The sequence below is a fragment of the Callithrix jacchus genome, chromosome 16, assembly GCF_049354715.1.
Source record: "Callithrix jacchus isolate 240 chromosome 16, calJac240_pri, whole genome shotgun sequence".
Classification (NCBI taxonomy): Eukaryota; Metazoa; Chordata; class Mammalia; order Primates; family Cebidae; genus Callithrix; species Callithrix jacchus.
The window spans coordinates 10522700-10544749 of NC_133517.1; the positions used below are offsets into that span (position 1 = coordinate 10522700).

The window sequence follows — 22050 nt, forward strand, 5'->3', positions numbered from 1 at the left end:
GGCCTTTGAACCTTTTTTCAAATCTGCATTTTCATTTTATTTATTTTTGAGATAGCCTCGGTGTCACCCAGGCTAGAGTCAGTAGTGAGATCTCAGCTCACTGCAAACCTCCACCTCCCGGGTTCAAGCAGTTTTCCTGCCTCAGCCTCCTGAGTAGCTGGGAATACAGGGACATGCCACCACACCCAGCTAATTTTTGTATTTTTAGTAGAGACAGGGTTTCAACATATTGGCCAGGCTGGTCTTGAACTGATCTCGTGATCTGCCCAACTCAGCTTCCCAAAGTGCTGGGATTACAGGTGTGAGCCACTGCACCTAGCCTCAAATCTACATTTTATACTGTTATTCTGCTCACTGCAACCTCTGCCTCCCAGGTTCAAGTGACTCTCCTGCCTCAGCCTCCTGAGTAGCTGGGATTATAGGTGTATGTTACCAAGCCCAACTAATTTTTGCATTTTTAGTAGAGATGAGGTTTCACCATGTTGACCAGGCTGGTCTCAAACTCCTGGCCTCAAGTGATCCACTCACCTCGGCCTTCCAAAGTGCTAGTATTACAGGTGTGAGCCACTGTGCCCAGCCTTCCTTTTACCTTTTGGGTTACCTGGTATTCAATTGTAGGTAAAGCATTTTCTCTTATGATTTGAAATGTGGGGGCTCTGAGCTCGTTTTCGACAAGGCTAATTTTAGGTAACCCCAGCCAGGGGCGGTGGCTCATGCCTGTAATCCCAGCTCTTTGGGAGGCCGAGGCGGGCAGACTGCCTGAGCTCAGGAGTTTAGGACCAGCCTGGGCAACATTGTGAAACCCCCGTCTCTACTAAAAAAAAAAATTAGCCAGGCATAGTGGCATTCACCTGTAGTCCCAGCTACTCAGGAGGCTGAGGCAGAACTGCTTGAACCTGGGAGGCGGAGGTTGCAGTAAGCCGAGATTGCGCCACTGCACTCCAGCCGGGGTGACAGAGTGAGACTTCGTCTCAAGAAAAAAAAAAATATATGCAACCTCAGAATTTAAATTTTCAGACTGTCACTCTTCATAAAGTATTAGGCATAGGTGCCTAAGCGTAAAGCCAGTCCAGGGAGATTCCTGATGTTAATGTAGAACTTCATGTATCGACAGACCACATAAAGGGTATATACCATGAAAATCAAAATGCACATGAACACAAACTCCTGGTCAAAAAACTTCAAGGGATGATTCCGTTCCGTCTCTCCCAATCCAGAGCCCAGACCAAACCAGCCAATTTTCCCTTCACTTCCCTGCGCTGGGGGTGGGGGCGCAGGTTTTGTTTAGTTTTCCAGTTCACCTACAGGCATAGCCCTTAAAAGGATCCTGGCTTGGCTGGGCGTGTTGGCTCACATTTGCAATTCCAGTACTTTGGGAAGCTGAAGTGGAAAGATTGCTTGTGCCCAGGAGTTTGAGACCAGCCTGGGAAACACAGCAAGACCCCATCTCTACAAAAATATTTTAAGATAAAATAAATAAGGGTGAATCATTTACACACATTATCTAATCTTAAGCCCCAAAGTTCACTGTGCCATGTGGGTTTTTAGTTTCCTTTTAGTTCTCTCTGGCCACTGGAGATTGTAGTTTATGGTGAGCTGATTTTACTTATTCTTTTTTTTTTTTTTTTTTTTTTTTTGAGACAGTCTCACTCTGCTGCCCAGGAGGCAGAGTTTGCACAGTTGCCACTACAACCTCTGCCTCCCAGGTTCAAGTGTTTCTCCTGCCTCAGCTTCCCGAGTAGCTAGTATTATAGGCACGTGCCACCACACCCGGCTCATTTTTGTATTTTTGGTAAAGATGGGGTTTCACCATGTTGGTCAGGCTGGTCTTGAACTCCTGACCTCATGATCTGCCCACCTCAGCCTCTGAAAGTGCTGGGATTACAGGCATGAGCCACTGCGCCAGGCTGGTGAACTGATTTTTATCATAGGTCGACCCAGCGTTTCCACATGTCCTGCGATATATAAAATACACATCATTTGTGTGTTGCACAGCATTTAAATTACCCCACTGGGGCACAGAGCAAGGTCGTAAAGACCATGGAGTTAGGCACATGAATTTGAATCCTGGCTCTAGCACATTAATAGCTCTGGAATCCTAAGTAGTTTCTCTCTCTAGAGTTTCTTCTTCTGCAAAATCAAGATAAAGTTAATCAGAGGACTATATGCTTAAAGGATATAAAATGCTTAGTACAGTGCCCAACATATATTAAATAAGAGTGGCTGCAATAGTAGGCAAATTTCCAAACTATTTACATATACGTACAACTATTGTTTCCCATTGGTATTTACATCCTAACAGTACCAAACTCTGACCATATTTAATAGTGAACAAACTTACTTCTAAAAGAATCATGCACTAAAGATTATCATAAGAAATAAAGTGCTGATGTGAAATATAAACCTTTTATAAAACAAGTCCAAGTTAGAAACAACATATTTAGTACAGAATTTTCTTGCCATGGGGACTATCCAAAAATAGAACAAGCTGCCTCACAGAAAAGGGAGGTGGTCACTAAGTAAGTATTCAAAACCAGAAAGTAAGAACTGCTTAACAGATCAGAGGGATTTCTATATTCGGAAAAGTCAGAAGTCAATGATGAAATAAGGAGAAAAACTAATTGGATAACTGATTATCGACACTAATTTTAAAATCCCAGTGACTCCTACATTAAAAAAAAAAGAACAGGTGCAGTGGCTCATGCCTATAATCCCAGGGCTTTGGGAGGCTAAAGCGGGTGAATCACCTGAGGTCAGGAGTTCGAGACCAGCCTGGCCAACATGGCGAAACCCCGTATCTACTAAAAATAGAAAAATTAGTCCAGGCGCGGTGGCTCACAGCTGTAATCCCAGCACTTCGGGAGGCTAAGGTGGGCAGATCACCTGAGGTTGGGAGTTCGAGACCAGCCTGATTAACGTGGAGAAACCCCATCTCTACTAAAAATACAAAACTAGAAAGGCATGGTGGCACATGCCTGTAATTCCAGGAGGCTGAGGGAGGAGACGCTTGAACCTGGGAGGTGGAGGCTGCAGTGAGCCAAGATTGAACCATTGCACACCAGCCTGGGCAACAAGAGCAAAACTTCATCTAAAAAAGAAAAATCAGCCAGGTATGGTGGTGGGCTCCTGTAATCGCAGCTACTCAGGAGGCTGAGGCAGGAGAATCACTTGAACCCAGGAGGCAGAAGTTGCAGTGACCTGAGATTACACCACTGTACTCCAGCCAGGGCAACAGGGCAGGACTCCGTCTCAAAAAAAAAAAAAAGGTTATAAAAGATAAACACCAAATAAAACTTCTTAAGTAGGTAGAAACACTGAAAACCAAATTTGGGAATTTTTTTTTAGCTGATTAAAACTGAATAACATGAGATTATTTCTTATGCCTGGTTCCATTCTAAGCCAACCATACCATCATCAAAATTTCTCTCTGAATATATATATATATTATATTTAAGTACATTGTTATTTTCCTCCTTTTCATCAGATATTTTCCAAATGTTAACATTCAAAATATTAAAATACTTATTAAAAAAGTCAGAGAAAAGTCAGAATTAAATTTTATTTCACATTGATAGAAACCATGAAAAACATTTACATTTTCCCATGTTACAGCACAACAATTCAACGGAATATTTCTTGCCATAAATAATATCTTGCTGATATTTAGAACTGAAACAACCGTTTATGTTCTTCAAGGTAAAGAAAAATGACATAGTAAATGATTGTTTAAAATGTTTAAATCCAGACATAAACATATGGCTTCATTATTAACATCCTATATAGTCCATTACTAAATTATTTCCATTATTGATTAGCACCCATTTATAAAGATGCATTCTTAATATGGTTTTGGTCAGCTGGAATACAGCAGAAAAATTAACAGAGTTCAGAAATACCAAGCATACATTTTTGCTACATATTTATCTGGTAACTACACTTTATTCATAGGGCTCTGACTAGCCTTTATAAATACTCATTGTTTGTTTTCAAATACTTTTTACCAGTGATCTGGAAATTTTGACAATTTAAAATGATTGCTATTTTTATGTTTGGACAAAAAATACAAAAAATAATTTGACTGAAGTGAAAATTTCAAATAAGCCCACTGGCAGATGAAAATAAAGCAAAAAATTACAATAGACTCATCTTCTATAGTAATTGGTTTCAAATGTGTAAAAAGTAAACTCTATGCTATAAGGAGATGAAATCATCTTAGAAATTAGTTTTCAAGATCAGTCTTAAACATTTCAGAACATGGCCAGGCATGGTTCTTGACAATAAACAGCATTATCCCTATTATTAGGAATAATATATTACCACCTCATTCTTATTATGTATTACAATCATGATGTATCTGTGAATACATATATAAAATACAGACACTGCATGGTGACTAAGCAATTTTGGAATAAATCCATAGACTAAGTCACAACATGCATAACTGTTTATATCTTAACTGCTCATTTATAACTGAACAAATTTGCACTAGGCATACTGCTAATTTTCAAATCACAGCTGTAATCCCAGCAAGTTGGGAGGCCAAGGTTCTTGGGCAGATCACGAGGTCAGGAGTTCAAGACCATCCTGGCCAACATGGTGAAACCCCATCTCTACTAAAAATACAAAAATTAGCTGGGCATGGTGATGCATGCCTGTAATCTCAGCTGGTTGGGAGGCTGAGGCAGGAGAATTGCTTGAACCAAGATGGGGAGGCAGAGGTTGCAGTGAGCCACGATCATACCACTGCACTCCAGCCTGGGTTACAGAGCAAGACTCCGTCTCAAAAAAAAATTTCAGAACATACTAGAATATGATCTAATTCTTTCAGTTGTTTACAGAAAAATAAATCCACAGAATTATTCCTGTTACCTGTGTTGAAGATCCTAATAACTAAATAGGTGTAAATTTGGATAAGGTATAATAATTTGAAATAAGTAGTGCATGAAGTTTTAATGTCTGGTTTCTCTATAAAGCATAAATAGATTTTAAATACCTTATATCTGTGACTCAAAATGTCAAATTACAGTATGTATTGACAGTAGCTGTCTATGGCAGAGAGGCTATATTTGGTCTGCTATGAAGGATAATAAAGAATAAACTTTTTTTTTTTCTGAAGAGTAAAGAATATTAAATAGAAATAATATCAGGGAAAAGAAAAACCTGGTCCCAAAATAAAAGGGCCATTTATTAAAGAGAACAATTTACTCTTTCTTGACAATAAACAGCATTATCCCTATTATTAGGAATAATATAATACCACCTCATTCTTATTATGTATTACAATCATGATGTATCTGTGAATACATATATAAAATACAGACACTGCATGGTGACTAGGCAATTTTGGAATAAATCCATAGACTAAGTCACAACATGCATAACTGTTTATATCTTAACTGCTCATTTATACCTGAACAAATTTGCACTAGGCATACTGCTAGTTTTCAAATGATATAATAAAAAATCTGGTGGCAGTACTATATTATTTTGCTGACTTACATTTGAGAAAAAAGCAGCTACCTGCTCCATCTATTTTAATATGGTTTATCCTGAATCTTATAAGAATACATGTATAGAAACTTAAAAGATCATACACTTCTCATGAGGAGACATTATTTGATCTGTGTCACTAGAGTGTATCTGCAAAACATTTTAACACTGCAAACATTAGAAATTTGAAGACTGGGCATGGGAAAAGGTTTATTCTCTACTACAATGATGCTGGTGTACTTCTACACAAGGCCTCTTAGTGACGTCAATCAATTGGAGGTAGGACTTTATCAATGAATTGCTTGACATCCATCATTTCCTGTTTGGAATAAAGTAATTTAATACGTAGTTACATAAATCAGAAATTAAATTCCCACTAAAACACCGCTAATCAAATCCATGGTGTGCATAGTTAAGATGAAATCATTTTTACTACAATTAAATAAGACATAAAGAGAAATAAGGCTCCAACAGAAATTTCAGAACATTTCCCATCATGATTATTGTACACTGAAAGGACAGCTCCCATCTAGCATCTAGTTCTGCATCTCCCTATGCTGGAACAAAATAAAAGACACGGGGGGTTGGGGGTAGCCAGGGAAGTTTAGAAGTGACAGTACCCACACCAAGAAGTCTCAGTATGTGTACAATTACTGACAACTAAGTATGAGTGACAAATTCTCTAATTTGTCTTCTACCATTCTCTAATTTGAATTGCATGTTAAATCCATAGCATTAACTATTTTGTGCCTTTTACAAGGAATTACATACAACTAACCATTTCATAGAGAGCATGTACCTAAGATGTGCCTAGGAAGATCTGAACATTAATATACCAAAGATTTACCAGAGAAGAAACATTCTCCTGTTAGCCTCTGGCACCTGGTTCAGTTTTCTCACCTCCCTCAAATTCACCTCCTGCTATCAGCTCTTATATATCTAGGCCTTATCTAGCCTCACAGTGACAAATATTAGCGATGCAGCTAACCTACAGCCTTATAATTAAGTCACTCAGAAAAGAGCCACAGTTTGAAAGGGTTCCATTTCACAATACTCTGAAGTCCCAAAAAGTTTCCTGTGAGATCACCTCCCACTATCCTACTTCTCCTCACTTTCTGCTACTATTCATTCAGTCCAGTCTTTGTAGACTCATCTACGGAGCTTTTAAGAAGCTCCAGGGTGTTTGTGATGCAAAGCCCATGAGGAAAACAGCTGTTCTAGAGACCTTCAGTCCCTCTTACACACACTAAGGGTTCCAGGACTTCCCCTGCCCTCTCTTTTCTGGATTCAATATTGTAATATTCTATATCAGCAGGGGAACACACTGGGTTCCCAGGTACCCTTGTCTTTTTGAATAAGTCATATTATCACCTCTTTCTCTGTCCCTAAAGCAAATGATTTAACCAGGCTGAATGGTTATAAAACTGTCAGTGTGACTATGTCACTATTTAGGAATCAATTTTTACTCTAGGTCTTTTCAAGCCTCCAAACCTATTCAGGCCGCCTTCATTCTTATCAAGTGACCACATCTCCTACTTGACTGAACAGATAAGAACATCTAGGCCGGGCCTGATGGCTCAAGCCTGTAGTCCCAGCACTTTGGGAGGCCAAGAGAGGCAGATCATGAGGTCAGGAGTTTGAGACCATCCTGGCCAAAACGGTGAAACCCTGTCTCTACAAAAATACAAAAACTTTGCTGGGCGTGGTGGTGGGTGCCTGTAGTCCCAGCTACTCAGGAGGCAGAGGCAGGAGAATCACTTGAACCCAGGAGGCGGAGGTTGCCGTGAGCCAAGACTGTGCCATTGCACTCCAACCTGGCAAGAGTGACATTCCATCTCAACAACAAAAAAAATATAAGCACATCTCATATGAGCTCCCAAGCACTCTCTTCTTCTCTCTCTCCATCTCCTGTTTATAGTCACCCGGCCCATCCTTTTCTATCTTGATTGAAAATGTTTTTCTTCTCTTTTAAGGCAAGCACTAAACATCTCAGGACTTTATTCTATTCTATGATCCCTCTGAGAATGCCCCTATCAATTATCTTCTCTTTACTGCATCTTCTTCCTTCCTCCTTCCACTCATAGGTCTTTCTCTGCTCCCATTAAAGAACAGATTTCCTACTCTTCCTACCAAAACTTTTTAAAAAGGTCTATACACGGTGCCTCTGCTTCCTCATTTCCCTATCCACTTTACACAATCCTTTGCATTTCGGATTTATCTATCCAAACATCCAAGGTCACAGGTGGCTTAATATTGGATATCTTCTTCCTAACCTATTTCTCTTTAACCCTTCCCTGAAACACATTACACATCTCCTCCCCACTCTGAAAATCTTTCCTCCCATCCTCTCAACACCTAACTCCTTTTATCATTAGGCTTAACTTAACGTGTCCCCTAAAGTTCTGTCCCCAAGTTTTTGTTCTTTTTTTTTTTTTCTGGAGACGGAGTCTCACTCTGTTGCCAGGCTGGAGTGCAGTGGTGCAATTTCAGCTCACTGCAACCTCCACCTCCCAGGTTCAAGCAATTCTCCTGTCTCAGCCTCCCAAGTAGCTGGGTACAGGGGCATGCCACCACGCCCAGCTAATTTTTTATTTTTAGTAGAGGCAGGGTTTCACTACGTTGACCAGGATGGTCTCAATCTCTTGACCTCCCAAAATGTTGACCTCCCAAAATTACAGGCATGAGCCACCACACCTGGCCCTGAGCTTTTCTTCTTATGATGCTTTCTCAAGATCATTCTTCATTGATCAATAATATTAGGAATTATTTTCAAATCTCCATTTCCTGGCTTGAACTTCAGACAAGTATTTCCAACATCCTATATTGATATCATGGGGGCACATCAATCTCAATACAAACACTAAACTCAGTATTATCTCCTTCCTTTACTCTAAAACTGTTTCTTACACCTACTTTTTATGATGGCAACACAGCGAGAACTCTCAGGCCCTTTTCATACTTCCTTGGTTGCTACACCCCATAGAATTAATCTCTAGATCCTACTGGATCACCTGTCTCCAGATCACATCTCACTTCAACCAAAAACATCGATAGCTTCCTGCTGCCTAGAGATTCAGTCCCTTCTCAGCACAGAGAGTCTCTGTCTTCTGTCCTATGACACTCAGCTATTCCTAAGACACTAGTCAGACTGAATGGCTTGCTCTTCCTGGCCTGCAGTTCTTTCTCTGCTAACCAAATCCCAACATTTTTCAAAATCTAGCTGTTTCATTATGGTCTCAGTGCCTCCTAAGATAAAAGTAATCTTTTCTCAGTTTTTCAGGGCACTTCCTGTTGTTTATTTTATTTTCCAAGGGTACTTTTTAAAGTTTCTAATCCAATACATGTCACTTTCTGCTATCCATACAGTTACTTAGACATGCATCTTTCTATTAAATTTTAATTTATCTTAAATTTTAATGAAAGAGAATGTTTATTATTCATCTCTGAATTATGCACAATGGCTGCAATAGCCAATCAGTAGATATTTGTTGAATTAAGTTGAACACACACTCATCTAATGACCTGATAACTTATGATCCAACGTGAATTAACTCATTTAAATCCCCAAGCATTCAAATGTTACTTTTCTTGAAAATAACTGAAAACAGTTGCAAATATGGTGCTGATCACTGCTTCCAGACACCTACCTGTTGACATGAACTGTGCATCATACCTTCATAGGTTTTAAAGGTCACATTGGCTGGATTCACCAATGTTTTTAGTTTTTCAACCGTAAGAGAACCAAACATCAGGGGAACTAAAGGGTCACAATCTCCGTGGCACTGAAGAATAGAAATATCTCTATTGGCACCATTGATAGGCCCCTGCAAAAAGCAAAAGAAGAAATAGTATTATTTTTGTAAAGGTATAGGATACTATGCCAGGCATTTAATGTTCTACATAAATATGCATGCATATATAACATATTAGAAGTTATATTCGGCCAACAGAATAAAATTCCTTCTGTCCGCATACTCACCACATTCCTTTATTTAACTTCCACAGGATCTATGACCACCTTGCCTCATATTATAATATATACCTTCCCAGTGAATGAGTTCCTTGAAGCGTATTAGATTTTCTGCTTTGTTTGCTTTAGTTGGTTGTTTTAGTGCTTGGAGTTGCTGTTTTATTGTTACCTTTTTTTTTTTTAAAGACAGTCTTACTCTGTCGCCCAGGCTGGAGTGAAGTGGCACAACTGTGACTCACTGCAACCTCCACCTCCTAGGTTCAAGTGATTTTCGTGCTTCAGCCTCCCAACTAGCTAGCATCAGAGGCGTGCACCACCACGCCCAGCTAATTTTTGTATTTTTAATAGATATGGGGTTTCACCATGTTGGCCAGGCTGGTCTCAAACTCCTGATCTGAGGTGATCTGCCTGCCTTGGCCTCCCAAAGTGCTGGGATTATAGGCATGAGCCACTGTGCCTAGACTAAAAATAAATATTATTTCTATGGGTTAAAAAGAGTCCTCATTTTCATAAATATCCTAAAATGTATCAAATCCTTCAAATCTAAAATTTGTGACAATAAGGTTTCTTTCTAATTCCATTCTATGTATTCCACAATAAAGACAGTATAGCATATTAATGCCTAGTAATACATCACAAAAGTCTAAGAAAATTCTTTTTAACAAAAAATGAGTGCTGTAAGTGAACGACTCTGGGTGATGGTGATGTGTCAGTGCAGGTTCACTGACTGCAGCAAATGCATGACTGTGGAAGTGGGGATGCTGATGGTGGGGAAGCTGTGCACGTGGGGGACAGGAGGTAGACAGTAACTCTACCTTCTGCTCAGTTTTGCTGTGAATTTAAAACTTCTCTAAAAAATAAAGTTTATTAGGCAGGGCAGTGGCTCATGCCTGTAATCCCAGTACTTTGGTAGGCCAAGGCAGGCAGATCTCGTGTTAGTCAGGAGATGGAAACCATCCTGGCTAACACGGTAAAATCCTGTCTCTACTAAAAATACAAAAAATTACCTAGGCGTCGTGGTACACACCTGTAGTCCCAGCTACTCAGGAGGCTAAGGCAGGAGAATCGCTTGAACCCAGGAGGTGGAGGTTGCAGTGAGGTGAGATCATGCTACTGTACTCCAGCCTAGGTAAGAGCGAGACTCTGTCTCAAAAAAATAAAAATAAAGTTTATTAATAAAAAAAAAAGATGACTTTATCGCCAACATTATCTGCTAGCTACCTTTAGCTCAGTAATCTCATATTGAGTGCGTCAACCAAGTTACCTGTGGAAATGATGCCCGAAGTGGAAGCCAGCAACTGAGTGCAGTGACACCCGCCAGTTTCTGCTGCATGGTAAGGGCAGTATATAAAGATAAAGCTCCTCCCTGAAAAGACAAGCAGGGAAAGTCAATGCAGCACACATGCTACCAACAGCAATTTAGGGGATTTCTTATTACTAATGATATCCATAAAACAATCAAACTCGGTGGCTGATGTCAAATCAAATCAGGCAAATAGTGGAAATAAAAACACACCCCACCATGTCCTGAAGGATTCGGTTCTCTTCACCAGAGAACATACTTACTTCCTTTCCAATGAGACATAGTTTGTAGCATCAGAAACTGCTACACTTAATATTCTGAATTTATATTTTCTCCTTTGCAGAGTTTTAGGTATAAAATCCAATCTGGTCTTAAACTGGTCTTTCTTTTCTTTTTTTCTCTCTCTGCTCTCTCTCTTTTTTTGACGGAGTTTCGCTCTTGTCGCCCAGGCTGGAGTGCATGGCGTGATCTCAGCTCACCGCAACCTCTGCCTCCGGGTTCAAGCGATTCCCCTGCCTCAATCTCCCAGGCAGCCAAGATTACAGGCATGCAGCACTATGCCCAGGTAATTTTTTATTTTTAGTAGAGACAGGGTTTCTCCATGTTGATCAGGCTGGTCTCCAACTCCCAATCTCAGGTGATCTGCCTGCCTTGGCCTCCCAAAGTGCTGGGATTACAGGCGTGAGCCACCACGTCCAGCCCTTAAATTGGTATTACTTTCTAAATGAGAATTTAAGATAGTAAGAACTACTTAGCAGACACCTGCAGACTATCTGCCTACCCAGTTCACAACACCCTGCATTCTGGAAGCTGCACTGCTGCCAGCTATCCAGGACCCCCATCACTCTGACTATGCCATGGGTCACTGCAACACATGAAAACATGAGAGCCTTTTTCTTCCCAGACAGTGATGTTCTTTCTCCCAGCTCTGAGGAAATAGGATTCGGTGACCACCAGTCACACTCTGTGGGTGGACCTTTAACATGTAAACTCAAGAGGTGGAAAACCAATAGACTGCAAAAAGCCAAGATGGCCAACTGTTGATGGAAAGGTAAACAAAGCAGATAAACAAAGAAACAGAGATGAGAAGCTAGAGCATCTGGAGACTGGTTCCATGGCAAACAGCTGACATGCTGCAATAGCCATGCAAGGTCCGTATGAGGAAGCAGTGTCTGAGGAGAAAGTACAGAAGGCAGGGGTAAAGTACAGAGAAGAAGAAAGATGCCCAAAATAAACACCACATATTTATACCTAAACCTGTAGTAGTGAAGGCAAAGGGAAGAAATTCTCTTGTCTTCTGCTTTACTGTTCTTACCAGTAGTCTCCTCCTAGAGACGGGACTCATGCCTGTGTTATCAGAGTTCTAATTAATTAAAAGGATCCACTGGGTTAGCTTAGAAATTTAATTACATGGGTATTATAGTTATTTTAAGAAGAAATTAATTAGTTCCAGTATATTCAAACTTAATTAAACTACTCCACAGAAAGGATTAAAGCACAGACTTCTAGATAAATATACTGATGGTACTGACATTCCACCCAAATTTTATCTTACCTGAGAAAATCCTCCCAAAATAATTCTGTTTGAAGGAATGCCATTCTTCACTTCTTGATCAATCAAAGCTTTTACTAAAAACAACATAAAAGTTAGTCAGCTATACTTTCAAAGTTAAGTCCGTTGATAAACTTTAGGAAAAAATTAATAGAAAAGCACAATTATTTTTAAGGTGGAAATGAGTGAAAAACTCAAAGCACTTCATTAAAATACAAAATTAGAATGTATTCTCATATGCCAACAGTGAACAATGTGAAAAGGAAATTTTTTAAAAATTCCATTTACAATAGCCACACATAAAAAATTAAATACCTAGGAATTAACCAAAGAAGCGAAAGATCCCTATAATGAAAACTATAAAACACTGATGAAAGAGGACACCAAAAAAATGAAAATATTCCATGTTCGTGGATAGAAGAACCGATAACAATATTGTTATTGTTCATGAATTCTTCTATTCCATGAACATGGAATTTTTTTCCATACTGCCCAAAGCAATCTACAGATTCAACACAATCTCTATGAAAATATCAATGACAGTCTTCACAGAGATAGAAAAACAATCCTGAAATTTATATGGAATCACAAAAGACTCATAGTAGCCAAAGCTACCCTAAGTAAAAAAAAATAAAACTAGAGGAATCACATTAATTGACTTCAAATTATACTACAGAGCTATAGTAACCAAAACTGCATGGTACTGGCATAAAAACAGACACATAGATCAATGGAACAGAACAGAGAACCCAGAAACAAATCCACACATCTACAGTGAACTAAACAGTTTAAAACTTAGCCAAGCATGGTGGCACATGGCCTGTAGTCCCAGCTACTCAGTAGCTGAGGTGGGAGAGTTGCTGAAGACCAGGAATTTGAGGCTGCAGTGAGCTATGATCCCCAACTGTACTCCAACCTGGGCGACTGTGTCTCTAAATAAATATGTAAATAAAAAATTACCAAAAACCAAAATAATTCTCAGCCACCCTGTCTCGCCATTGCTGCCCACATCCACCTACACCCACCCACACTCAGGAGTCACCAACCAGATTACCCTGAAGGCAATCCCAGTCCTCATATTATTCTACTTGTAACTATTTCAGTACACATGTATAAAATAAAAGGACATTCCTGTGCATTTCTTTTTCTTTTTTTTTTTCTGAGACGGAGTTCCGCCCTTGTTGCCCAGGCTGGGGTGCAATGGTGCAATCTTGGCTCAGCACAACCTCTGCCTCCCGGGTTCAAGAAACTCTCCTGCCTCAGCCTCCTGAGTAGCTAGGATTACAGGTGCATGCTCCCATGCCTGGCTAATTTTTTTGTATTTTTAGTAGAGATGGGGTTTCACCACATTAGGCAGGCTGGTCTCTAGCCCCGACCTCAGGTGATCCACCCACCTCAGCCTTCCAAAGTGCTGGGGTTACAAGCGTGAGCCACTGCATCTGGCTACATAGTCACTGTTTATTATCATTACACTTATTTTTTTTTATGTTTTCATTATTTAATGTAAATTTTATCTTATATTTACTATTAAAAGTTTGATTGTAAAAGGTATTAATATTTTATCACATACATCGTAAGCAATCACTGCTTCTTCAACATTTGTTCCAGCATGAAGAAAACTTAGACCATCCCTTCATTTTAATTTTTTTCCAGTTTAAGTACTTCTTTGCTTCTTGTAATGACTGGACTTAGCTTTGTTTACTAAACGAGTGGTCTTTCTTTTCAAAGGTAAATTGAGTCAATCTGTGTTTAACAACACTGTAATTATGAGTGCTTGTTCACAGAATTAATACATAAATTAATGCCTTTTCATATCCTTCACATCTAGCTTTTTAACCTTAAGTTAATATCCATATGTATGAGAACTAAATGTAATCTGGTATGCTTAGTCAACTTAATGATTGGACAATAACAATATGAACTACATTGGATTCACTGTTACTTCCTCTTTGTTCCTGCAGTGAAAACAGTATTTTCTTATGTCTGATTTCTCTCAATCCCTCAGTAAATGAAGACCTAACTAGAACAATATACTGTCCCATTTTAAATTCAAACAAAGACTCAAGTTTGACAACAGATTCATGGTAATGTCATTTTAAAAGAGAGATCCAATGAACACAGATAAACATCAAAGTCTTCACCACGGCACATTACACTTATTATATTATTATTCTCACTGTTATTCCAAGTCTCCTTAATGAAAATAACTGGCAAAAACTACTAAACATTTTGCTGTTTTCTCCATTTTCCCATGTAAATCAAAGCAAAATTATTATATGTCTGATAGAGTTTACAGGTGTGAGTTACAGTTACAAGTGTAAGCCACCGTGCCAGGCCCAAATGTGTAATTTTTAACCAGTACCAATATGATTACTGAATCTAAAAACATTTAAGAATGCTTTTGGCTTTATAAACATTTTCTGTACTTACTGTTTTCTGCAGCCTGTTTAATCCCAGGTTCATCCTCCTGTGAATCTGGTGAAAGCCCAATAATATCAAACCTGTAAAATAAGGCAAATCTAAAAAGCATCTTTTGATTCTAAAAAAATCTATTATAATAAGTATATTTTACTACATTCATGGTAGCTTGGATTAAAGGGATAATCAGAAATACGTATTTTTTATTTTTTTTGAGACAAAATCTTGCTCTGTTACTCAGTGAAGTGCAGTGGTACAATCTCAGTTCACTGCAGCCTCCCCTTCCCAGGTTCAGGCGATTCTCCTGTCTTAGTCTCCTGGGTAGCTGAGACTACAGGGACATGCCACCACGCCTGGCTAATTTTTATATTTTTAGTAGAGACGGGTTTCGCTATGCTAGCCAGGCTGGTATTAAACTCCTGACCTCAGCTGATCCACCCGCCTCAACTTCCCAAAGTGCTGGGTTTACAGGTGTGAACCACCACGCCTGGCTAAAGTCAACATTTTTTTTTTTTTGAGATTGGTCTCCCTCTGTTGCCAGGCTGGATGCAGTAGCGTGATCCTGGCTCATGGGTTCAAGTGATTCTCTTGCCTCAGCCTCCCAAGTAGCTGGGAATACAGGCATGTGCTACCATGCCTGGCTAATTTTTGTATTTTTAGTATGGACAAGGTTTCACCATGTTGGCCAGGATGATCTTGATCTCTTGACCTTGTGGATCCACCTGCCCCAATCTCCCAAAGTGCTGGGATTACAGGCGTGAGCCACTGCGCCCAGCCCTAGAGTCATCATTTTTTTTTTGAGACAGAGTCTTGCTCTGTCACCAGGCAGGAGTGCAATGGTGCAATCTCGGCTCACTGCAACCTCTGCCTCCTGGGTTCAAGTGATTCTTTGGCCTCAGCCTCCCAACCTGATGGTAGGAATCTCAGAGAACAGTCAGGAAAAATCAGAGTCTGGAAGTAGCACAGAGAAACAAAAAACTGACCCTACACTGGGACCGTGAGAATATCTTCAGAGGGCTGAAAGAGAAGTGGTTTCCTTAAAAACAACCCAGAGAGACAAGAAATTGGAAAGGTGAAGAGGCTGTGGCTTAATCGGGGTCATCTGAATGTTGGGTTACTAAAATCAACAAAGGTTTATCAAGCAGCAGAAGAGAGCCTCACACATGATTTTTATTCACACCTTCTCGCCTATTTCTCTACCTGTTTGTACAGCTCCTTAAGTTTACCCCTAAATCTACAGCATAAAAATGTAAATAAGCAAAAGTTAACTATGCAACTTTGCAAGTTAAAAAACAGCTAAATAAAAACTGCTGTACACAAAAGCGTTTCTTGTAACATTACATAAAATAAACAATATAATGTTCTTATTAAGTAAATTGTCACTTACCATGAAGGCATAGCCATGTTCATATTTAGTGTAACAGGCATAACAGGCCTATAAGGAAAAGAAAAAATAGCAAAATCAGAATAACAAAGCACACAAACTGACAAATTCCACTAATCTAAAACAGAGAATGACTTGAGACCTACACAATACTATACAGTTTTAATATATAAACTGTTTACTTCATCCACACCTGTACAAGTCTGCTCTCCATGCCTCTCCAAATGTGTTCTCAAGACAGAGCAACAGCAACAAAGGACTAAGCTTGACAAATACATTTTCCCTTCTCACACCCTTCCTTACTACTTTTAACTTCTCAGACATGAGAAGAGAAACTGGAAACCAAGACAGTTGGAAATGTATAAAATATGAGATTCTGGTATGGGACTAAGGACAATGAGTGATTTATTACACTGATACTGTAACCTCAAAGCCTATATGCTCAGATTGCACTTTTGCTGATTTTCTAGTTCTTAGCTGTGTACTCACTTAATTAAGAGACCTCTAAATAAATAAGGGGAATCCAAAATTTGCCTAACTGTCCATTACAGCCATTCAAATCTATGATGGGCCAGGCGCAGTGGATCACGCCTATAATCCCGGCACTTTGGGAGGCAAAGGCAGGCAGATCACGAAGTCAGGAGTTCGAGCCCAGCTTGGCCAATATGGTGAAAATACAAAAATCTGACAGGAGTGGTGGCACATGCCTGTAGTCCCAGCTACTTAGGAGCCTAAGGCAGAAGAATCGTTTGAACTTGGGAGGCAGAGGTTGCAGTGATTCGAGATCGAGTGCCACCGCACTCCAGCCTGGGCAACAGAGCAGGACTCCTTCTTAAAAAAAAAAATTCTGTCTCTGGCTTGAGCAGAATAATACAGGACATAGCAACCCTAGCCACAGTATTCACTGTAGCCTACAGAGGTAAGACAGACCCTCTATTTCAGGATTTAAAAAGGAAGAAATGTTTTCTTATCCTCTTCTCAGCTGTTCTTCTTCCCATTCCCTCTTTCATGTTCATGTATCTGTCCCAACTTTACTGCTACTCCCACTTCTGAGGATGATTACTAACTTATATGAGTATGTCCAATCCCTCTGGTCTTCTTTCTCCATGGCTACTGCTTATCAGCAAACTTTTGATCTAAAACAAGGGTGTCCAATCACTTGGTTTCCTTGGGCTACATTGAAAGAAGAATTGTCTTGGGTCGCATATAAAAATACATCAACACTTAACAAGAGCTGATGAGCTAAAATTAAAATAAAATAATATCTAAAAATAGCAAAAAAAAATCTCATGTTTTCAGAAAGCTTACAATTTGTACTGGGCTGCATTCAAAGCTGACCTGGGCCACAGGTTGGACAAGCTGGACCCAATGTGCCAATCTTATTGATTTTCTAAGTTTGTTCAAAACTTACTAATTTCTTTTTGACATCCACAAATACTTTCAGAGCCAGAATTCAAAACCAAACCTATCATTTTCCAAAGTCTGTGTTCTTTCCACAGTACAACACGTTGCCTCTAAATGATAAAATTAAAGAGTGGTTTCAACATAATAAAGATTTCTCACAAATCTAACAGGTAATTCCCCTTCAGAGATATCCTGGTGATATCCTAGAACTTTATGGGTATTTGTATATGTAAAATAATTTTTCTGGGAGGCCAAGGCAGGTGGATCACCTGATGTCAGCCATTTGAGACTAACCTGGCCAACATGGTGAAATCCTGTGTCTACTAAAATTATAAAAATTAGCTGGGCATGGTGGCACACATGTGTAATCCCAGCTACTCAGGAGGCTGAAGCAGGAGACTCGCTAGAACCCAGGAGGTGGAGGTTGCAGTGAGCCAAGATCACACCACTGCACTCCAGCCTGGGTGACAGAGCGAGACTCCATCTCAAAAATAAATAAATAAAAATAATATTTTTTCTGGCCTTAAAGAGAGAAATACTTTAAATTGCTTAACAAAAGAGAAAATGTAAAAAAAATCAATTTAAGAAATTATTTTATGAAGTTTTAAGGAATTCAACTAAACTTCATTTTTAAACAATATTTAAATAATAAAAATTAATTATATTTAAATACTTTTCTGGAAAGGTAAAACAATGACAATTGCTCCTCTCTAGACTCTGAATTACAAGCCTGAAGATCAGAAATACTCACGCATGCGGGCAGATATATTTGATATGTGAACTTCTGATACCTGCAAAGGCTTCTGCCCATCCGTGCCTAGTGGAAAAATCATTTGAATAATGCTATTATATACTGTTTTAAATCCCAATAAGTTAGTAGTAGAACAATACTTTAAAAACCTGTGAAGATAAAGGTAAATAGTACTTTAAAAAACTGTGAAGATAAAAATATCTTTAAAATGTGGGTCCTCTGGCTCACGCCTGTAATCCCAACACTTTGGGAGGCCGAGGTGGGCAGATCACGAGGTCAAGAGATCGAGACCATCCTGACCAACATGGTGAAACCCTGTCTCTACTAAAAATACAAAAATTAGCTGGGCGTGGTGGTGCACACCTGTAGTCCTAGCTACTCGGGAGGCTGAGGTAGGAGAATTGCTTGAACTCGGGAGGCGGAGGTTACAGTGAGCTACACTCCAGCCTGGCGTGAGACTCTGTCTCAAAAAAAACAAAAGAAATGTGGGTCCTCAATACTATTAAAACAACACCATGAATCTAAAAACAACCCAACAGTTAGTTTAGTTTTACCTAGGGATAAAGATGATTTCTCAGATTTCTGAACAGTAATGTATGCCCCTTCAGATATTTCCACAGGGCTTCAAATTTTCCAAAGTAGAGATATATTTTTAAAATCTCTTGATACAATATGTTTATAAAGTAGGCAAGACAAATAATATAATTTACATTTTACATTAAAAAAAAAAGCCTCGGCCGGGCACAGTGGCTCACGCCTATAATCCCAGCGCTTTGGGAGGCCAAGGCAGGCAGATCACGAGATCAGGAGTTCAAGACCAGCCTGGCCAACCCAGTGAAACCCTATCTATACTAAAAATCTAAAAATCGCCTTTGACAAAATTCAACAGGCTTTTATGCTAAAAACCCTCAATAAACTCGGTATTGATGGAACGTATCTCAAAATAATAAAAGCTATTTATAACAAACCAACAGCCAATATCATACTGAATGGGCAAAAACTGGAAGCATTCCCTTTGAAATCTGGCACTAGACGAGGATGCCCTCTCTTACCACTCCAATTCAATATAGTACTGGAAGTTCTAGCCAGAGCAATCAGGCAAGAAAAAGAAATAAAGGGTATTCGATTAGGAAAGGAGAAAGCCAAATTGTCTCCATTTGCAGACGGCATGATAGTATATCTAGAAGACCCCATTGCCTCAGCCCAGAAAGTCCTGAAACTCATAAGCAACTTCAGCAAAGTCTCAGGATATAAAATCAATGTGCAAAAATCACAAGCATTCCTATACACCAATAACAGACTTAAAGAGAGCCAAATCAAGAACGAACTGCCATTCGCAATTGCTACAAAGAGAATAAAATACCTAGGAATACAACTCACAAGGAATGTAAGGGACCTCTTCAAGGAGAACTACAAACCACTGCTCAACAAAATCAGAGAGGACATAAACAGATGGAGAAACAGTCCATGTTCATGGTTAGGAAGAATCAATATCGTGAAAATGGCCATACTGCCCAAAGTAATTTATAGAATCAATGCTATCCCCATCAAGCTACCAATGACTTTCTTCACAGAACTGGAAAAAAACACCATGAACTTCATAGGGAACCAAAAGAGAGCCTGCATAGCCAAGTCAATTCTAAGCAAGAAGAACACAGCAGGAGGCATCACACTACTGGACTTCAAACTATACTACAAGGCTACAGTAATCAAAACAGCATGATACTGGTACCAAAACAGAGATATAGACCAATGGAACAGAACAGAGGCATCGGAGGCAACACAGCATATCTACAACCATACAATATTTGATAAACCTGACAAAAACAAGCAATGGGGAAAGGACTCCCTGTTTAATAAATGGTGTTGGGAAAACTGGCTAGCCATGTGCAGAAAGCAGAAACTGGACCCCTTCCTGATACCTTACACTAAAATTAACTCCAGATGGATTAAAGATTTAAACATAAGACCTGGCACCATAAAGACCCTAGAAGAAAATCTAGGTAAAACCATTCAGGACATAGGAGTAGGCAAGGACTTCATGACCAAAACACCAAAAGCATTGGCAGCAAAAGCCAAAATAGACAAATGGGACCTAATCAAACTCCACAGCTTCTGCACGGTAAAAGAACCAGTCACTAGAGTGAATCAGCAACCAACAGAATGGGAAAAAATTTTTGCAGTTTACCCATGTGACAAAGGGCTGATATCCAGAATTTACAAAGAACTCAAACAGACTTACAAGAAAAAAACAAACAAGCCCATTCAAAAATGGGCAAAAGATATGAACAGACACTTTACAAAAGAAGACATACATGAGGCCAACAAACATATGAAAAAATGCTCATCATCACTGGTCATCAGAGAAATGCAAATCAAAACTACATTGAGATACCATCTCACACCAGTTAGAATGGTGATCATTAAAAAATCTGGAGACAACAGAACCTGGAGAGGATGTGGAGAAATAAAAACACTTTTACACTGTTGGTGGGAGTGCAAATTAGTTCAACCATTGTGGAAAACAGTGTGGCGATTCCTCAAAGACCTAGAAATAGAAATTCCATTTGACCCAGCAATCCCATTACTGGGTATATATCCAAAGGACTATAAATCGTTCTACTATAAGGACACATGCACACGAATGTTCACTGCAGCACTGTTTACAATAGCAAAGACCTGGAACAAACCCAAATGCCCATCGATGATAGACTGGACTGGAAAAATGTGTAACATATACACCATGGATTGTTATGCAGCAATCAAAAACGATGAGTTCGTGTCCTTTGTAGGGACATCGATGAATCTGGAGAACATCATTCTCAGCAAACTGACACAAGAACAAAATGAAATACTGCACATTCTCACTCATAGGTGGGTGACGAACAATGAGAACACATGAACACATGGAGGGGAACACTACACAATGGGGTCTATTGGGGGGAATAGGGGAGGGACAGCGGCGGGGGGGAGGGACAGCGGCGGTGGGGAGCTGGGGAGGGATAGCATGGGAAGAAACGCCAGATGTGGGTGAAGGGGAGGAAGACAGCAAATCACACTGCCACGTGTATACCTATGCAACTATCTTGCATGTTCTGCAAATGTACCCCAAAACCTGAAATGCAATAAAAAAATAAAAATAAATGCTAGCTGCAATTAAAAAAAAAAATCTAAAAACCAGCTATTCCTTTCAAACTGCCAATGATGTTTTTCACAAAATTAAAAAACAATGTTTTAAAATTCACATGGAACCAAAATGAAGCACGTCCATTTGTTTACATGTTATCTATGGTTAATTTTCATCCTGAGTGGCTGACTAGCTGCAACAGAGATCTTCTGGCTGGCAAAGGCTAAAATGTTGACTCCTTTAGTCCTTTACAGAAAACAATTACTGACCACTCTTGTGAAATATTTTTTGATATGCAGATACTTCTCAACTTAAGGAGGATTTACATCATGATAAATCCATCACAAAGTGAAAAAATCATAAATTTAGCCATAATAAGCTGGGAACTCTTTGTTTATTCATATTATGAAAAATTGAGTTTTCCTTTTTTCTTTGTTTCTTTTTTTTTTTGAGACCGAGTCTTGCTTTGTTGACCAGGCTGGAGTGCAATTGTGCGATCTTGGCTCACTGCAATCTCTGCCTCCCAGGTTCAAGCAATTCTCCTGCCTTAGCCTCACAAGTAGCTGGGATTACAGGCGTGGGTCACCACACCAGGCTGAAAAATCGAGCTTTTCATTATAATTTTTAGCTTGCATGAGTTAGAACTGTATT

The 22050-nt window shown here is 39.4% G+C and overlaps 1 protein-coding gene across 2 annotated transcripts in view; it reads right to left on the reverse strand.

Annotated features, from left to right (window-relative positions):
• Positions 1-3540: 3540 nt before the first annotated feature.
• LYPLA1 (lysophospholipase 1) overlaps positions 3541-22050 on the reverse strand; it is a 35567-nt gene continuing 17057 nt past the window's right edge. Inside the window, exons 3-9 of one of the 2 annotated variants that reach the window (XM_002758904.7) lie at positions 18273-18338; positions 16121-16168; positions 14746-14816; positions 12319-12392; positions 10725-10826; positions 9138-9314; positions 3541-5809 (exon numbers count right to left, since the gene is read on the reverse strand). In XM_002758904.7, the coding sequence (XP_002758950.4) occupies positions 5756-5809; positions 9138-9314; positions 10725-10826; positions 12319-12392; positions 14746-14816; positions 16121-16168; positions 18273-18338 (592 nt within the window). In that variant the 3' untranslated portion in view covers positions 3541-5755. The remainder of the gene's footprint in view (positions 5810-9137; positions 9315-10724; positions 10827-12318; positions 12393-14745; positions 14817-16120; positions 16169-18272; positions 18339-22050) is intronic. The other variant, XM_017965341.4, reaches the window with a different exon arrangement.